The sequence below is a fragment of the Lethenteron reissneri genome, chromosome 61, assembly GCF_015708825.2.
Source record: "Lethenteron reissneri isolate LAM-NWPU_2019-01 chromosome 61, ASM1570882v1, whole genome shotgun sequence".
Taxonomy (NCBI): domain Eukaryota; kingdom Metazoa; phylum Chordata; class Hyperoartia; order Petromyzontiformes; family Petromyzontidae; genus Lethenteron; species Lethenteron reissneri.
In genome coordinates, this window is record NC_083839.1 from 2948038 (window position 1) to 2967169 (window position 19132).

A 19132-nucleotide genomic window follows, 5' to 3' on the forward strand; every position below is an offset into this window, starting at 1 on the left:
TTCATAGGTGCTCGCTAACAGCACTTGCCCCTACAGTCTGTTCAGGCTACACGGGGAATCTTTTTTCTTTGATATTTGGGGTGTGTATGTGTTTCTGTGCTTGTGTGTGTGTGCATGCGTGTGTGTGGCGGTTAGCGCACTGCGCTATGAACCCGAGTAAAATTAGCCGCAAACGGGCAACACCGGTGACGATTATTTGAACCGGTTCTCGGCATCCCCTAGGTTGACTCAGCCTAAAATGAGTACCTGGAGCGGTGTGTAAACATCGACAATGGGGAGACAAAGGCAGCCGAGCGTGGTGCTGGCCACCCACCCCCTCGTGTGCCGTGCCGGCCTTCGTAAGTGATCGCTAACAGCACTTGCCCCAAATGTCTGTTATGGTTATACGGGGGGGTATTTGTTTTTGCATGCCCGGCCGCCTTTGTCTCCCCAGTGGCGATGTTTACACACTGCTACCAGGTACTCATTTGAGGCCGAGTCGACCTAGGGGAGGCTCAGTCAGGAACCGTTAAAGATAAAATCGTGACTGGCGGTGGCCGTGAACGGGAATCGAACCGGGGTGGACTGGCTCGCTCGTAGCGCGGTGCGCTAACAACCACTGTTGTTGTGGCAAGTGCCGTTAGCGAGTAGCACCATCAAAGGCCGGCACGGCACGGCACGGGATACACACACACACACGGAGCGAGCGCATTAAACCGCGCGACGCGTTTCTCAAACGATATCAGAGCGCCCACGCGTGAGACGCGCGTGGAGACAGAGAGAGAGAGATGAAGGCGATCGACTGAGCCAAATTCATCAAATGACAAAGCCACCAATCTCCGCACGCCCTCCAATAGATTCACGGCTCGTGCACCGGCACGCACGCGAACGCGTTATGCGAATCGCGCGCGTTCCAGGGTGAGCCCCACGGGATCACCAACACCGGGTGGGAGGTGGGGGGGGCGGTGGGGGAGAGCAGGGAGGTGGGGGGGATGTCGGGGGGGGCGGTGGGGGGGAGCAGGGAGGAGGGGGGGGGAGGTCGGGGGGCGGTGAGGAGAGCAGGGAGGTGAGGGGAGGTTAGGTCTGGGAGGAAGGGCGGTAGGGGAGAGCATGGAGGTAGGGGGTGCGGGGAGGTGGGGTAAGATGGGCAGGGAGCGAGTAGGTGGGTGTGGTGGGGGGAAGCGGGGAGGGTGGGGAGGGCAAGGAGGTGGGGGCGGTTGTTAGCGATGGGAAGCGATGTTTTCATTACATGTACAGCCCCATCCCTCCATCGTGTGTAACCCAACCCCCCACTCGCCCCTCCCCACAGCCCCCCCACCCCGCCAGCCGGGCAGCACCAGGGGGAGAGGACAGCAGCTCCGTGTTGCTTCACTATTAAACCAACACGTGTTTATTTTTACTTTAACAGGTAAGGGCCACACTGAGTTATAAATTTACATTTTTTGTAAGAAGCGACCTGGCTAACACAAACGATAGCTCAACGAAGTGGGCTTATCATCAGCATCATCATTATGACGTGGAAATGTATAGCAGCAAAACACTCTAAAAACGTGCGACGCCGATTAATAAAATGTGGAAGGAAAAACCGGGAGGACCCGGAGAAAAATCCACGCCACCACGGAGAGAGAGAAAGACACGCAAACTTCAAATATACAGCAGGCGTAAGGGTCGGGATCGAACCCACGACCTCCTGTATACCAGGCGAGGTATTTAACATCTCCTAGCCACCGTGATGATGATGAGAGAGAGAGACACGCAAACTCCAAATATACAGCAGCAGGCGTTAGGGTCGGGATCGAACCGACGACCTCCTGTATACCAGGCGAGGTAGTTAACATCTCCTAGCCACCGTGATGATGATGAAAGAGAGAAACACGCAAACTTCAAATATACAGCAGCAGGCGTCAGGGTCGGGATCGTACCCACGACCTCCTGTATACCAGGCGAGATAGTTAGCATCTCCTAGCCACCGTGATGATGATGAGAGAGAGAAACACGCAAACTTCAAATATACAGCAGGTGTTAGGGTCGGGATCGAACCCACGACTTCCTGTATACCAGGCGAGGTAGTCAACATCTCCTCTGTGTTGGCCACGACGTGCGCACCGTCTGCTCGGCAGCGGACGTCGTTTGAAAGAAAAAAGAGTCGGCCGTTGGCGCTGGTTGTCGCGGTCCGAATGTTTTTGTTCGTTGCAAATGACCACTCGAACAAATATGCTCATCACGCGGACACTTATAGCAGCCAAGCACTCTCAGCTCGCTCTGCTGAAGCCCTCTCATCGTGGCTAGCAGCAGCAACAGCAGCAGCAGGACCTCGAAATTGGCATTCAGTTTACACGGGACCACCACCGCCGCCACCACCAAAGAAACGTCGCCAAATTCCTTTCGCTTAATACGGAACCTGGAGCTGGCTCGCTCGCAAGCCTTCAGCTCATTTCAAGAAGTTTTTTTTTATTCCTTTATTAAATCCTTTATATTAAGTTCGCTTGCTTGCTTGCGTGCTTGCTTGCTTGCTTACGACCGTGCAAATCTTTCGATCGTTTTTTAACCCACTTCCCGTGATCCAATCGAGCTGACATTTTGCACACAGACTCGTTGTGCGAGACAATTAATGTTCGTGAAATCTTTTTTTCCAAAATGTTACACTGTTTAGGGAAAACAAATTAAATATTTAATTACCAATTGCTTAATACTGGCAAACAATCATCTGACCCATAGGTGGCAGCCATCTCAAGCCAGGGGACGAGAGGACTCTAGCCGCCACGCATATAAAAGATTTATAGTGAAAAACTTTGTTTTTACGGGTTATACTTATATTAAGTTCACTTGCTTGCTTGCTTGCGTGCTTGCTTGCTTGCTTACGACCGTGCAAATCTTTCGGTCGTTTTTTAACCCACTTCCCGTGATTCAATCGAGCTGACATTTTGCACACAGACTCGTTGCGCGTGACAATACATTTTCGTGAGAAAAAAAAAATCAAAATTTTACACTGTTTAGGGGGAAACTTTTTAATATTTAATTACCAATTGCTTAATGGTGGCAGACAATCATTTGACCCATAGGTGGCAGCCATCTCAAGCCAGAGGACGAGAGGACTCTAGCCGCCCCGATGCCACGCATATAAAGGATTTATAGTGAAAAACTTTGTTTTTACGGGTTAATTTTTTAAAGTTCTCTTTGCGTTGCTTTGAATTCGATTTTTCTTCAAGGCGTTGCAGAACCCCAGGTGAACGGGAGAACGAGAAGAACAAAAATGAAAAGGCGAGGGGGGGACTGAAAAAACAATCAAAGGCAACTAAACTTCTTGAAGGAAGCTGCAGGACCACAGGTGAACGGGAGAATTGCAAAGAACACGAAACATCTTGAAGGAAGCTGCAGGCTTGAGAGCGAGCGAGCGAGCGAGCGAGCGAGCGAGCTCCAGGTTCCGTATGAAGCCAAAGGTATTTGGCGACGCTGCGTTTCGTGGTGGTGGTGGTGGTTGGTTGGTGTGCAAGCAGAAAGTAACGAGATAATTGAACAAATACTCTTTGGTTTTTTCGGTAAAGTCACGTAGGTGAAAACCGAATAAAATAAAAACAAAACAACTAAATTAAATCACTGCAGTAATTTTGCTGGAGCGGTCACACCTGATGACGGATGCTTGTGTTGCTTCCGAAACTTCGTGATTTAATTTAGTTGTTTTATTTTTATTTCATTGTTTTCACCTACGTGACTTCACCGAACAAACCCAAAGAGTATGGACCCTTGCAGTCACGAAAACTTCAAATCTAGAATTAATTTAACAAATATATATTTTTTTTAAATATAATTTAAGAGGACTACAAAAAAAGCAAAGAACAATAAAATGAAAACGCCGGGCGCGACCTCACCGGCTGGAAGTGCCCGAGCCGCAGGTTATAGGTGAGGTCGTTCTGCAGGTCCCTGAGGAAGTGGCACGCATACTCGGGATAGAGCGACAGGACGTTGTAGAGGCCCCGAAGGCCGATGCACTGAAGGGCGCAGTACGTGAGGGCCTTCACGTCGGCGTTGGTCTTCACCACCTCCTCAATGACGGTCAGGTCCGAGCCGATGAGGTCTCCCTTCCCTGAGAGAGAGAGAGTGAGAGAGACAGAGAGAGTGAGTGAGCGAGAGAGAGTGGGAGTGAGAGTGAGTGTGTGAGAGAGAGAGAGAGTGGGAGAGTGAGAGAAAGAGTGTGAGAGAGTGTGTGAAAGAGTGAGAGTGAGAGAGTGTGAGAGTGAGAGAGTGAGAGAGACAGAGAGAGAGAGAGAGGGAGAGAGTGTGTGAGAGAGAGAGTGTGTGAGAGAGTGAGAGAGTGTGAGAGAGTGAGAGAGTGAGTGTGAGAGAGTGAGAGAGTGTGTGAGAGAGTGAGAGAGTGAGAGAGACAGAGAGAGAGAGAGAGTGAGAGAGTGAGAGAGTTTGAGAGTGAGAGAGTGAGAGAGTGTGGGAGAGTGTGATAGTGAGTGTGAGAGAGTGTGTGAGAGAGTGAGAGAGTGTGGGAGAGTGTGAGAGTGAGTGTGAGAGAGTGAGACAGTGTGTGAGAGAGTGAAAGAGAGTGAGAGGGTGAGTCGTGAGAGTGTGAAAGAGTGAGTCGTGAGAGAGTGAGTGAGAGAGTGTGTGAGAGAGAGAGACTTTGACTCTTAAACAACTTTTATTGCCGCCAGCAGCAACAGCACTGGAGGCGATTCCGATACGAAATACACAAAGTCACCAGCAACACAAATGAAAACAAATGCTCGAAATCCACGCGCTGTGGCGCTAACAGCACCGCGCACAACACTAAAGAAAAGCCACGTGGTGGTGGTGGTTGTGGTGGTTGTGGTGGTGGTTGTAGTTGTGGTGGTTGTGGTGGTGGTAGTGGTGGTGGTTGTGGTGATGGTGGTGGTCATCGCGCATGCCACGGTGACGAGCGAGCGCTTCAGAAGGTGAACACCACGAGGGTGCCGTCCACGCTGGTGCAGAGAGGGGCTTGTCCGGCTCCCCAGCCGACAGAGAGAGAGAGACAAAAACCCCACCCTGCCCCCCCCCCCCATTTATCCTGCAGTCTGCTCTCCTATAACGCTGTGCTGGAGGTTTGGGGGGGGGGGTAGCGGCGCGCTCGTTACCGAGGATGGCGAGTACCGTGCCGTCCTTGAGCACCTCCATGGAGCCAGAGCACACGAAGTAGAGGGCCTGCAGAGCGTCGCCTTGCCGGAGCAGCACCTGACACGCACAAGCACAAAGGTGTGCCCCACACCGTATTGGGACCGTCCATAAATGACGTCACGCGATTTTGAACGATTTTTGACCCCTCCCCCCCAATTGTCACACGGCGTCACAAAAAGTCAAAATCGCGTGACGCCACTTACGGACGGCCCCTTTTGCACGGCACGTGTATCATGGCGCGAGTTGGTGTACGTTACGTATGCAAACCGGAGGTGCCGGAGAAAAATCTACGCGACCGCGGGGAGAACACGAAAATGTTATGAGGAAGTGGTGGCATAGTAGTTGGCGCGCTGCACTACGAACCCGGCGAGCAGAGTTTAAATTTCCGCTCACTGCCACCAACACTGCTATCGAACTCACGACCTCCTGTATACCAGGCGAGGCAGTTAACATCTCCTAGCCACCGTGATGATGATGAGAGAGAAAGAGACACGCAAACTCCAAATATACAGCAGGCGTCAGGGTCGGGATCGAACCCACGACCTCCTGTATACCAAGCGAGGTAGTTAACATCTCCTAGCCACCGTGATGATGATGAAAGAGAAAGAGACACGCAAACTCCAAATATACAGCAGCAGCAGGCGTCAGGCTCGGGATCGAACCCACGACCTCCTGTATACCAGGCGAGGCAGTTAACATCTCCTAGCCACCGTGATGATGATGAGAGAGAGAGACACGCAAACTCCAAATATGCAGCAGGCGTCAGGCTCGGGATCGAACCCACGACCTCCTGTATACCAGGCGAGGCAGTTAACATCTCCTAGCCACCGTGATGATTATGAGAGAGACACGCAAACTCCAAATATACAGCAGGCGTCAGGGTCGGGATCGAACCCACGACCTCCTGTATACCAAGCGAGGTAGTTAACATCTCCTAGCCACCGTGATGATGATGAAAGAGAAAGAGACACGCAAACTCCAAATATACAGCAGCAGGCGTCAGGCTCGGGATCGAACCCACGACCTCCTGTAGACCAGGCGAGGCAGTTAACATCTCCTAGCCACCGTGATGATGATGATGAGAGAGAGACGCAGACTCCAAATATACAGCAGCAGGCGTCAGGCTCGGGATCGAACCCACGACCTCCTGTAGACCAGGCGAGGCAGTTAACATCTCATAGCCACCACCGCCAGGGGGGGAGGGAGGAAGGAAGGGGGGTGGGGGTCTTGGCCCTCTTGCTCACCTCCCCGGGCACGCAGAACGATGGCTTGACGCGCAGCGAGAGTGAGCGCAGGCAGCCGCGTGACGCCGACTGGAAGAGTGGCAGCCGCAGCATCTCCTTGTTGAGGTGCAGCGCCACGTCGGCCTGCAGTTCCTCCGGGAAGTAACGCAGCAGCTGCGCGAACGGGACACCCACGGCCGCAAGTTGCGGCGGTCGGGCGCTGCGTCAAGGGCGGGCGGCATGGGGCTGGCGGCGCGACGGGCGGTTTGTAATCGCGGCGCGGGGAGCGGTTTGCTTGAAGGGGATTTGGCCACATTTTTCAGTTGTCATGTTTTGAGTCGGTGGCCGAAATAATCAATCTAATACTAACTCAGTTTAACACGTAGGCTTTCGCGACCAATGTTATTCATAATCAACGTTTTTGGGTTTAGATCGCGTTATTTATAAATGTGTCGTAACCCTCCACCACCCGACACGGCCAATCAGTAAAAAAGCAGTGAACTATTTGTCTTTTGTCAACGTGACACTTTTTTACTGATTGGCCGTGTCGGGTGGTGGAGGGTTACGACACATTTATAAATAACGCGATCTAAACCCAAAAACGTTGATTATGACTAATACTAACTGTAATACTAATTTTCGATTTAAAGCTTTCGTGACTGCAGGGATTCATCTTCTTGGTTCTTTCGGTAAAGTCACGACAGACCTGTTCTTCACCTAAGGACGGCTGCTTGCGTTGTGGCCGAAACGTCGTGAGAATTGTATTTTATTATGTTTTATTATTTTATTATTTTCCTTCTACGTGACTTTACCGAAAGAACCCAGAAGATGTAATACTAATCATTATCATAATTGGGCTCGCACACGCATAGGGTACCAAGAAAATGCATCCGCATCGGTTTGTTAAGTTGTCGATTATATTATATTACGATAATATTCTATTTACTAAAATTATATTAACATTAAGTCATATTTTTAATCTAACAATACGTTTTTTTGACAGAACTCCCTTCACGCCAGGGCGTCTCACGGCGCCTTTGCACGCGATAAGCGCCCTGCGTACGAATCTCATCTCAGCGCATTTGAAAGGGGGCACCCCCAGCAGCAGCTGTCCCTGTGCGGCACAAACGCAGCACGGCAGCGCCCGTTCCTTCGGACAACGCGCAAGCGGGCTGCACGTGCCTGCCCACAGCTCGTCGTCGGATTTCTCCAGGATCAATAAATATTCCGACTGAAATACGGGGCGCTTCACACACTCTCTCACTCTCTCACATTCTCTCACACACTCTCACACACTCTCTCACACTCTCTCTCACTCTCTCACACTCACTCTCACACTCACTCTCACACTCACTCACACTCTCTCACACACTCTCTCACACACTCTCTCACTCTCACACTCTTTCTCACTCTCTCACACTCACTCTCTCACTCTCTCACACACTTTCTCACTCACATGAGCCTATCGTTTTTATTGGAATTGTTTTTGATATTAATGGATAATAATACACTGTCACGTAACAAACGCACGTTAATAGTTAAAAAAAGTCTCCCACTTCAATCTTGATTTGAAGCTTTCGTGACTGCAGGAATCCATACTCTTTGGTTTCTTCGGTAAAGCCACGTGGGTAGAAAATAAAATAAAACAAATCACGACGTTTCGATTATTTAAATCAGCAGTTGTCCTGCTGCATTGGTTCCGCCTGGTAACGGTCGCTTGTGTTGCGATCAAAACGTCGTGATTGATTTTATTTCTACCTACGTGACTTTACCGAAAGAACCAAGAATATAGTCTCCCACTTGTTTGCCATCGTCGTCAACGCTACGCCTGGAATCTTCTCCAGGTGGTGTCCAGAGCCCGAAGTCAGCAAATTTCGCGCGGCGTCGTTGCAAATTCTCAAAAGTGTTCACAGTTTTTCGAAGCACCCCCCTATCATACTCTTAGGTTTTTTTCGGTAAAGTCACGTAGGTAAAAATAATAATAATCAATGAAAATAAATTATTTAACTCACGACGTTTCGGAGGCAACACAAGCTTCCTTCATCAGGTGTAAAAAAGGCACAGCAAAATAACCGTAGTGGGAGTTATTTGTGATGGGGCATCAATATATAGGGTAAGAGGAGGGGGCAGGAGCCAAGGGGAACGGGTGCAGAATGGGGGGGGGGGGGGGGGGTTTGAGGTGTGGGTGGAGCCAGAAAGGTGAAGGTGGTACTAAAAGACGTCGTCACGAATCACTAAAAATGAAAGAAAACAAAACACTGCACCTCGTGCGTGTCGATGCCGTTGTTGAGGGCCCACGTGGTCTGGAAGTACTCGAGCATTCGCTGCTTGAGCTGCTTAGGCAGTCGGTGGATGCGGATGAAGTCCTTGAGGTCCTTGGTCTTGGTGTGGTAGAGAGACCAACGAGAGTACATCCTCTGGATGATTGCCGTCACGTTGCCGAACACCACGGCGTGCATGAGGGCTGCGGGACGGACAACGCGAGACAACGCCGGTCATCACCACTGCTCAGCCACTCCGTCGACGTAGTCAACGCTGTCATCACGTGATGAGCGACGAGCCAGTTGTTGCCGAGATGCAGGATCCACGGTGATGGTAGCGTTCGGTACGGAAAATCAAACACTCAACTCGCTTTATCAACACAACACTGACTTAAAATATTTTTTTTTTTAGAAAATCGGCGATGTGGCATGTGCTATGGAGAAAGGGCCATTGCCTGAAACGTCGTAGATTTAATATATATTTTTATTAAGGCCACAGTGTGAGTTGTCGTTAAATTTCGATTTAAAGCTTTCGTGACTGCAGGGATTCATCTTCTTGGTTCTTTCGGTAAAGTCACGTAGAAGGGAAGTAATAAAATAATAAAAATAAAACATAATAAAATAATTAACTATTTCATTCAGACTCTGTCTCCCCGACAGACCTGGTCTTCACCTGAGGACGGCTGTTTGCGTTGTGGCGGAAACGTCGTGAGAATTATTTTATTATGTTTTATTTTTATTATTTTATTATTTCCATTCTACGTGACTTTACCGAAAGAACCAAGAAGATAAGTTGTCGTTGTTGTTGTCAACTGTGCGTCTGCATCACGGGCAACGCAGCAGTAGGGAAGAATAATTTTGTTTTGGAAAATATCGCGATTACCATTGCTCGCTTTCATTTTGACACAAGCGTTTTGAGTAAATAGCACACTCAATGATTAAAGTGTAAATTAAAACAGCTATTACCTACTGCGTTGTGTTTTGCCAATAGTTTTTTTGGGGGTAATTTGGAACAAAGGCAGTTATTATAGGATGTAATCAATTTGGACTTTTTTTTAACTATTTAATTATGTCTTGCGTAATGGACAGCACGCGCCTAATATGCATCTCAGCATCGCAACATTTAAATAATTACTAAACCGTTGATTGCTGCCATTAGGGTGAGTGAAAGTGAAACAAGTTTCCAGGAATATTCCTTTGTACGAGAAGTGAAGTTAGACAATTCAAACAACTCCCTGGCTGTCACCTGATGATGCTGGTTGTTATAATTACCGGCGAAACGTCACCGAACATGAATTATAAATATTGTGTGTTGCAGTGGGTCTACTTTCCAACACACCGGTGTGCTGAACTAGTAACTAATTAGCACGTTTTGTTCACGTGACAAATCCCGACTAATTGGCCGTGTTGGGTGGTGGTGGCGGGTTTAACAGGTTTAACGACACATTGGTATTTACGCTATCTAACTCCCAAAAAAATAAAACTCTTCTAGGTAAGATAAAAAAAGTGACCCACAATTACGAATACCACTGGAAACTCGATATCACAATACAAATTTTATCCCTGAAGAAGCTCGCGGCGCGTGGCGCGGAACGTCGGACAAAGCATCGCTAACGCGTCGGAGAGCAGAACTGTCGTCCACGTGCAACGAAAAATTCCATCCCATCGGGAAAATCTGTCGGGGGAAAGCAGGCGACCGACTCACCCCCGGTGAGCATGGCGCATATGGAGAAGATCTTCTCGGCGTCCGTGTTTGCCGACACGTTGCCGAAGCCGACGCTGGTGAGGCTGCTCAGCGCGAAGTAGAGAGACGCGATGTAGGCGCTGCGCAGGTTGGGTCCCCCGCGGGTGTTGTTCGCGTAGTACGGCCGGTCCAGCCGCTTGCCCAGCTCGTGCAGCCAGCCTTGCGGGACGAGATTTACGCGTTCGACAAAATAAAAATAATAATAATGATGTAAGTAAAATTTGTAACGCGCGCAGATTTGCAGACGTAGTGGCCGCAACTCAGAGGCGCGGAGCCAAGCTCAGAGTCGCTCGAAAGCACGTGGGTTGTAGAGGTGAGTTTGTAAGTGTCTCTTGAAGGAGGCGATTGAGGTGATGCTGCGAATGTGCAGAGGGATATCGTTCCAGACTGTTGGGGCAGATCCCACCACCCCAGCTCCCCCGTATAGCCTTGATGGAATTTTTTTTTTGGGGGGGGGGGGGGGCAAGGGCTGTTAGCGAGTAGCGCTGGATCGTCAATCGACTGAATTGTAAAAGGGTGGCGGAGTGGTGGCGCGGTGGTTGGCGCGCCGTGGGACTTGGTAGCCTTGGTTTGATTCAGGGCGGTGGTTAACATCAGTGGCAAGCGGCGTCTGAACTGGTCCTGGGCACCTCACCCCAATTACAAAAAAAAGCCTGTACAGCCTTTAAACAAAGTGCTGTTAGCAAGCACCTGTGAAGGCTGGCACAGCACACGAAGTGGTGGGTGGCCAACACCACTCCCGGCTGCCTTTGTCTCCCCAGTGGTGATGTTTACACATTGTGCCAGGTACTCAGTTGAGGCCGAGTCGACCTAGGGGGGGGGCCCAGGACCGATTCAGATCATCGTCACCAGTGTTGGTGGCCGTGAGCGGAAATTAAACTTTGCTCGCCGGCGTTCGTAGCGCAGCGCGCCAACCGATACGCTACCGCTCCGCTCTAACACGCATACGCACATACACAAAGATGAAACAAAGATCCCCCGTATAGCCTTAACAGACTATAGGGGCAAGTGCTGTTTAACGAGCACCTATGAAGGCCGGAACGGTACACGAGGGGGTGGGTGGCCAGCACCACGTCCGACCGCCTTTGTCTCCCTAGTGGCGATGTTTACACACCGCACCAGGTACTCATTTGAGGCTGAGTCGACCTAGGGGAGGCCCAGGACCGGTTCAGATAATCGTCATTGGTGTTTGCCGTGAGTGGGAATCGAACCCGGGTCGCCAGGTTCGTAGTGCAGCGCGCTAACTGCTACACTACCGTTCCCCACACACACACACATAAATACACGCAGTCGAAAATTCACAATTTCCGTGACCACTGTGATCTCTGTGACCTCCGCGCCGGGCTATGAAGATAGGGGAAAATTGGGCAGTGGGGGGCAGGGGGTGGGGGCAGGGGGTCAGGGGTGGCCCCCGTAAATCCTTCCAGCGTCAAGGTCCAAATTGTCCTCACTTCACAAATGACCTGCAAAGAGGAAATAAAAGAAACACCCACCAACCACATCACAACACCGGCCCCCTATACTGGCATCCTAATACTGGTAGGAACCACCTGGTTCCACCAGCCCACAGGGGATTATTGTGTCCGTCCGTCCGTCGTGCATCCAAAAATGGGAGGGGTGGGGCTGGGTGGGGAGGGTGGGGAGAGGCTGGGTGGGGAGGGGAGGGTGGGGAGGGGCTGGGTGGGGAGGGTGGGGCTGGGTGGAGGATGGGAGGGGTGGGGCTGGGTGGGGAGGGGCTGGTCACCCCGTGGTGCCCTTATAAAACTCAACGTTTAACCTACTCACGACGGCTTGTCCCCACCCTCACAGTCGGCCATATTTTTGCGGAATACACCACGCCGCCGTTGACCCTGGCCATTGACCGAGCAACCCAACGTTCCTACCAGCTCCCTCCGCAGGAATGTGTTTTCCAACTGATAGCCGGGACTGAGTATGTATGTATGTTGAACTTCTTTCGCACCGTACGTAGCCAACCGTGTTAATTAGAGGTGCGGGGGTAGAACAACAAACCAAACACGCAAAAGCAGTTCTAAAGAAACGAGTTTTCCATCTATAGTGCATATCTGCAGTGGCTTCCTCATCTTGGACAGATAGAGACTCACAGAGACCCACAGAGATCCACAGACTCGTACAGAACCACAAAGACCGACAGAGACTCACAGAGACCCACAGAGATCCAGAGACTCGTACAAAACCACAAATACCGACAGAGACTCACAGAGACCCACAGAGATCCAGAGACTCGTACAAAACCACAAATACCGACAGAGACTCACAGAGACCCACAGAGATCCAGAGACTCGTACAGAACCACAAAGACCGACAGAGACTCACAGAGACCCGTACAGAACCACAAAGACCGACAGAGACTCACAGAGACCCACAGAGATCCCATACTCGTATGTATGTTGAGCTTGATAATAGTTTTTTTCCCCTTCTATCTGGCAACAGAGTTATGTTTTTTGTTTGCATTATGACTGCAGGTATTGTGGTCTATGTAAACATGACTCCTTGTAAAAAAAGGTGTCAGTTTTGTTGCCAGATAGAAGGGTAAAAAAACAATTGTCATATTTGTACTGGCAAATGAGGTTCCAATGGTATAATCTTAATTTTTGAGCTTTCCTGACAGCAGGAATTATTCTTTGGTTCTTTCGGTAAAGTCACGTATAAAGATAAAACAATAAATTAAATAATAGCATACTACGACGTTTCGATTGCAACACAAGCAATCATCGTCAGGCATAAAAGAAATCGCGACAAAAATCTAACCAATGGTACGTTGAGCTTCTTTCGCACCGTACGCTAATCGAAGGTGCCCTGCTCGTGGGCTCCCGGGGGGGAGAGAGTGGTGGTGGCGACAGAGGCAGGCGGCAGGCGGAGGTTCCATGAGGTCGGGGAGGAGGCTCACCGATGTTCCAAGTCTCCGGGTCGTTTGCTGCCATCTCCTTGCGTCCGATGACGAACCACACGCAGGCCATCCAGTGGGCGAGCAGTGCGAACGTGCACATGAGCATCGCCAGCACGACGGCGCTGTACTGCGAGTAGCGCTCCAGCTTCTGGCGGAGACGCAGCAGTCGCAGCAGACGCACCGTCTTCAGCAGGTGCACCAGCGACGTCTGTGCTCGCACCCAGAGAGAGAGGGGAACTGTTGCTGCATAGACTGCTGCTGCTGCTGCTGCTGCATATGCTGCTGCTGTTGCTGCATAGGCTGCTGCTGCATAGGCTGCATGTGCTGCTGCTGTTGCTGCATAGGCTGCTGCTGTTGAATGGACTGGTGCTGCTGCTGCTGCTGAATGTACTGCTGCTGCTGAATGGACTGGTGGTGCTGCTGAATGGACTGGTGGTGCTGAATGGACTGGTGGTGCTGCTGAATGGACTGGTGGTGCTGAATGGACTGGTGGTGCTGATGAATGGACTGGTGGTGCTGATGAATGGACTGGTGCTGCTGCTGCATAGGCTGCTGCTGCTGAATGAACTGGTGCTGCTGCATGTACTGCTGCTGCTGCATAGACTGCTGCTGCTGCTGAATGGACTGGTGCTGCTGTTGAATGTACTGCTGCTGCTGCATGTACTGCTGCTGTTGAATGTACTGGTGCTGTTGCATGGGCTGCTGCTGCATAGACTGCTGCTGCTGCTGCTGAATGGACTGGTGCTGCTGCATAGACTGCTGCTGCTGCATGTACTGGTGCTGCTGCATGCACTGGTGCTGCTGAATGGACTGGTGGTGCTGCTGCTGCATGTACTGCTGCTGCTGCATGTACTGCTGCTGCTGCATGTACTGGTGCTGCTGAATGGACTGGTGGTGCTGCTGCTGCATGTACTGCTGCTGCATGTACTGGTGCTGCTGCATGCACTGGTGCTGCTGAATGGACTGGTGGTGCTGCTGCTGCATGTACTGCTGCTGCATGTACTGGTGCTGCTGCTGCTGCATGGGGTCCTGCTGCTGCTGCTGCTGCTGCACGGGCTGCATGGTCCACAGTACAGAGTTGCAATCGAGACGCAGCAGTGCAAAGCGGTATTTGAGATAATTGCTCAGCAAGGAGGTGATCGCAAACCAAATACGTTTCACACACGAAACGTCATGCGCACACAAGCAAACAGGTGAAACGCTATGCTGTGCCCGAGATCGCCCTCTCTTGTGCCCACTTAATTTGAGTGATGCACACGCCATGTGACAATCATCTCTTCAATGTAGTCTCGTAATTATGAATTGTGGGTGCGCGCAAATAACATTTATGGGCTAGGCGTTCCGAAACGCTGCGGACAACACAACAGATGCCTCCTGTTTTTGGCAAACTTTTCATTTCGTCCACTGTTCTCGTATGTTGGAGGGGACATTTAAAAAAAAATTCGCAAGAGAGCAAATTTCAACTTTTCGGTAAAAAAAAAATCACATTCTCCTGCGGAGGGAGCTGGTAGTAACGTTGGGTTGCTCGGTCAATGGCCTGCAGGGTCAACGGCGGCGTGGTGTATTCCGCAAATATGCCCGACTGTGAGGGCGGGCACAAGCCGGCGTGAGTAGGTTAAACGTTGAGTTTTATAAGGGCACCACGGGGTGACCAGCACCTCCCCTCCCCATCCAGCCCCACCCCTCCCACCCCCCACCCAGCCCCTCTCCACCCTCCCCACCCAGCCCCTCCCCACCCTCCCCTCCCCACCCAGCCCTACCCCACCCTCCCCACCCAGCCCCTCTCCACCCTCCCCACCCAGCCCCTCCCCACCCAGCCCCTCCCTCCCCGACGGACACAATAATCCCCTGTGGGCTGGTGTAACCAGGAGGTTACTAGCAGTATGCATTTTCAGTATCACTTCAAATGCAGTTGCCTCTGCCGCGCAGAGAGCTTCTTGGTGCCACCGTCAACATTGATTCCGCAGGGCGAAAAGAGCGCAAACACAGCGCGGGGTCGTGAGAGAATGCGACCCCGAGAAAGTGTCCCGTGAGAATTGTGTTGCGTGTGCAGGTTTGCGCACAGGGCGTATCTGCCCGAGTGAAATCAGCGTCTGAAAAAAATGCGTACGCACCTAATTCATAATGCATACATGGACACACGTAAACGCACGCTGTACGTTGTTTAACGGCGCTATTACCCGATTTGTACCCGCCCGCATTATTTAACGTGGACAAATTTTCACCGCCGTCATCATTTAAACAGCGCGTTGAGAGGCGATGCGTGGCGAGAAAATGCCGAACAAATCAGGAGCGGCAGGCCCCCTCTTCGGGACTGACCGCGAGAGAGGAAAACTTTTTTTTTACAATTTTTTTTACATGTATTATGTTATTATTTCCCTTCTACGTGACTTTACCGAAAGAACCAATAATATGAATCCCTGCAGTCACGAAAGCTTTCAATAAAAAGTATTACAACTTTTCGATTTAAAGCTTTCGTGACTGCAGGGATTCATATTCTTGGATCTTTCGGTAAAGTCACGCAGAAGGAAAATAATAAAATAATAAAAATAAAACATAATAAAATCATTCTCACGACGTTTCGCTACAACGCAAGCAGCCATCCTCAGGTGGAGAACAGGTCTGTCGAGGACCTGTCGAGGACCTGTTCTCCACCTGAGGACGGCTGCTTGCGTTGTGACCGAAACGTCGTGATAATTATTTAATATTTTATTTTTATTATTTTATTATTTTCCATCTACGTGACTTTACCGAAATAACCAAGAAGATGAATCCCTGCAGTCACGAAAGCTTCAAATCGAACAAGAACACCCTCGTGGGCGAGTGCTCTCTCTCTCGTTACATAATGGCTTTAGTTGGCGGGCACGTTCCTTCTTCACACCCCCACATCCCTCCCCTCCCTCGGCGCAGGTTCGCTCGAAGGCCCGTTGCAAGCCTCGGGGAGGCCTTACCACGGTGATGTTGAGCGCGAAGAGAAGGTCGAAGGGCAGGGCTGCGATGAGATCGATGAAGAACCACGTGGTGGAGTAGTGCATGCAGATGAGCCGTGAGTCGTACACCACTTGGCCGGACTTGCTGACAAACGTGGTGCGGAAATTCAGGATGATGTCTGCAGGGGGACACACGCATGGCAACGTGTCGTCACGACGGATTAGCAGGTTAAAGGCGCAGCCCTGCAGTTGCATGCTTGCTTGCTGGGAATCTGTGAAAAAGATCTTTATAGCTTATCGGATTCCTCCACTTTGTACGCCACTGCAGGAAGAAGTGCCGACGCTTAAAGGATCGTTAAATAGCCCCCCTAGGGCATTGGTTCTGAACTATGTTTGGCTACTCCTGTACCCCACCGTTGCTGATTTTAGTTTCAACCGAGTAACCCCCTTGGCTGAATCTTAATTTTGGAGCTTTCGTGACTGCAGGAATTATTCTTTGGTTTTTTCGGTAAAGTCACCGTATAAAGATAAAATAATAAATTAAATAATAGCATACGACGTTTCGATTGCAACACAAGCTGGCCCAACGTGGTCCTGAGAAATAAATGTATGAACAAGGAATATCAATAATTTAACCGATTGTCCATTTTGCGAGGTATATCCTAACTTAGCTAAGTAACCGCAAGATAATAGATTTTTTTTTAAACGAACACTCTGCACGTGTGATGGTATTTGTTCGCGTTTTCTGGTTACCCTTGGAAACCACATTGTTTACAATCTGTGAGTTTATAAATGTTTTTTATGCTTTTCTCGGTTACCGTATGTTTTTACATTTTATCGCCGTTTTATTTTACATTGGCAGATTCGTACGCGATTGTTCACCAATGACTTTCGTGCATGATTTCATTTCTCACATCGATAAATCACCTCCCGTTTCCCCGTGGGACATTGCCCATGTAACCCCCGCAAGGGGTATGCGTACCCCTGGCTGAGAACCCGTGCGCTAGAAGCTCTCGATGCGAGATGCTCTTTCTGAGGACCAAAGTGGTGCAGGCTTTTAGTGTGCTGATCTTGAAGGTGCATTGAAAAATGATAATACTCCGATTGATACGCCTGCTGTTGTGGAGTGGCTTTTGACTTGCATCCCACTGGGATTTTTGCACACAGCGTTGGTGTACGGTGTTTTTTTTTTCTGCAATATTCTGCTGTCTTTTCTTGGATTTTCTGTTTGCACTTAGTCACATATTCACTTTAAGATGTTTTTTGTTCGTGTTTTTGTTTTTTGTTTGTTGCGGTTGCACCCGATTCAAGAGCCGAATGGCTCACAGGGCTACACCTAATACATGAACTTGAACTTGAGCCCCGACCTTCCCCCTTCCAATACGTTCCATACATTGGCTACCACATTCTGATAAGCTCCCCCCCCCCTCAGCTTGTATTTAAGAACTTGCATCTTGAATCCCTGCCTCACTTGATGCAGCAAATCTGGCTGTGACGGTCCCACCTGATGACAGAGACTTGTGTTGCCTCCGAAACGTCGTGATTTTTATTATTTTATTTTTATTAATTTTAATAAAACAAATTTTACCTACGTGACTTTACCGAAACAACTAAGAGTAATAGTATGGTGCAGGCTGCAGTAAAGGTTCAGACCCGCTTTTCTCGAGGTTATTTTTGCGGCCTATCTCAACTCTTACACACTGACCAGGCGTCTTTGGATAGATATGGTTCGTGCCGACACTTTACCCAGCACACATGAACTGGATCTTCTTCTTTGACCTCAATCGCTGCTCTGCCCTTCTGCGTGGTGAACCCGTTTATTTCTGCACGTGTGGACAGAGGAGGGAGGAGGAGGTGGTGGCCATGAGAGGGGGGGGGGCATTTGTAAAACTTTTGCACTATTTTTCGATTTAAATAATAAAATAATAAAAATAAAACATAATTAAATATAATACAAATTCGATTTAAAGCTTTCGTGACTGCAGGGATTCATCTTCTTGGTTCTTTCAGTAAAGTCACGTAGAAGGGAAATAATAAAATAATAAAAATAAAACAATAAATAATAGAATATTATTTTATTATTTCCCTTCTACGTGACTTTGCCGAAAGAACCAAGAAGATGTTGCACTATTGTTAGCAACGCCCCCACCCCTCTCCCTGGATTGCAAGTCCATTGTGCCAAACATGTGAATTTGAACTGTGTACGAATCTTGCTTTGGCCCAAAATATTTGGTATCTTTTATATATTTAATTATCATTGCGTGTCTGTGTTAAATGACAGCATTTCCATATGAATGCCAAATTCGGGTTCGCTGCATATGCACTTATGGCCGGGTGGGCTAAGAGGCGCACGCGATGTGTAAATAGCCTTCTTTTGTGCTGGTGCCGACAGAAATGATGTCGACAACCCAGGGCCAGATTGCCGAAACAATTAACCCGTAAAAACAAAGTTTTTCACTATAAATCCTTTATATGCGTGGCATCGGTTTTATTTTATTATTCATTTGTTTTTCTTGAGTAAGAGTTTCATTTTTATCACATTGGTATATTAAATAAAATATGAAAAAAATGTGTTTCCTAAAAAGTGGAAAATTTGCAAAAAAATTTTCACCAAAATAAATTGTCACGCACAACGAGTCTGTGTGCAAAATGTCAGCTCGATTGGATCACGGGAAGTGGGTTAAAAAAAAACGACTGAAAGATTTGCACGGTCGTAAGCGCGCAAGCAAGCAAGCAAGTGAACTTAATATAAAGGATTTAAAAAGCAAGAAGAGGCTTTTATCCTTTCTGGCGATAAAACCGGCAGGTATATCTTTGGGACCTTTTTTCTGTGCCGGATAGGTATGACTGCTCAACCTGAGCTTTTGATGCTTTGATACTCGCTTTGCCTTTCTACTGTTTGACTTTTTGGTCGTCTCACACTTGTGGGTGAGACTAGGCCATGA

The 19132-nt window shown here is 49.3% G+C and overlaps 1 protein-coding gene across 1 annotated transcript in view; it reads right to left on the reverse strand.

Moving 5' to 3' along the window:
• LOC133358245 (potassium voltage-gated channel subfamily H member 8-like) overlaps nucleotides 1–19132 on the reverse strand; it is a 77663-nt gene that overhangs the window by 31173 nt on the left and 27358 nt on the right. The window contains exons 6-12 of the mRNA XM_061576487.1: nucleotides 16209–16366; nucleotides 13258–13465; nucleotides 10311–10508; nucleotides 8609–8808; nucleotides 6366–6518; nucleotides 5082–5178; nucleotides 3849–4063 (exon numbers count right to left, since the gene is read on the reverse strand). Coding sequence (XP_061432471.1) covers nucleotides 3849–4063; nucleotides 5082–5178; nucleotides 6366–6518; nucleotides 8609–8808; nucleotides 10311–10508; nucleotides 13258–13465; nucleotides 16209–16366 — 1229 coding nt within the window. The remainder of the gene's footprint in view (nucleotides 1–3848; nucleotides 4064–5081; nucleotides 5179–6365; nucleotides 6519–8608; nucleotides 8809–10310; nucleotides 10509–13257; nucleotides 13466–16208; nucleotides 16367–19132) is intronic.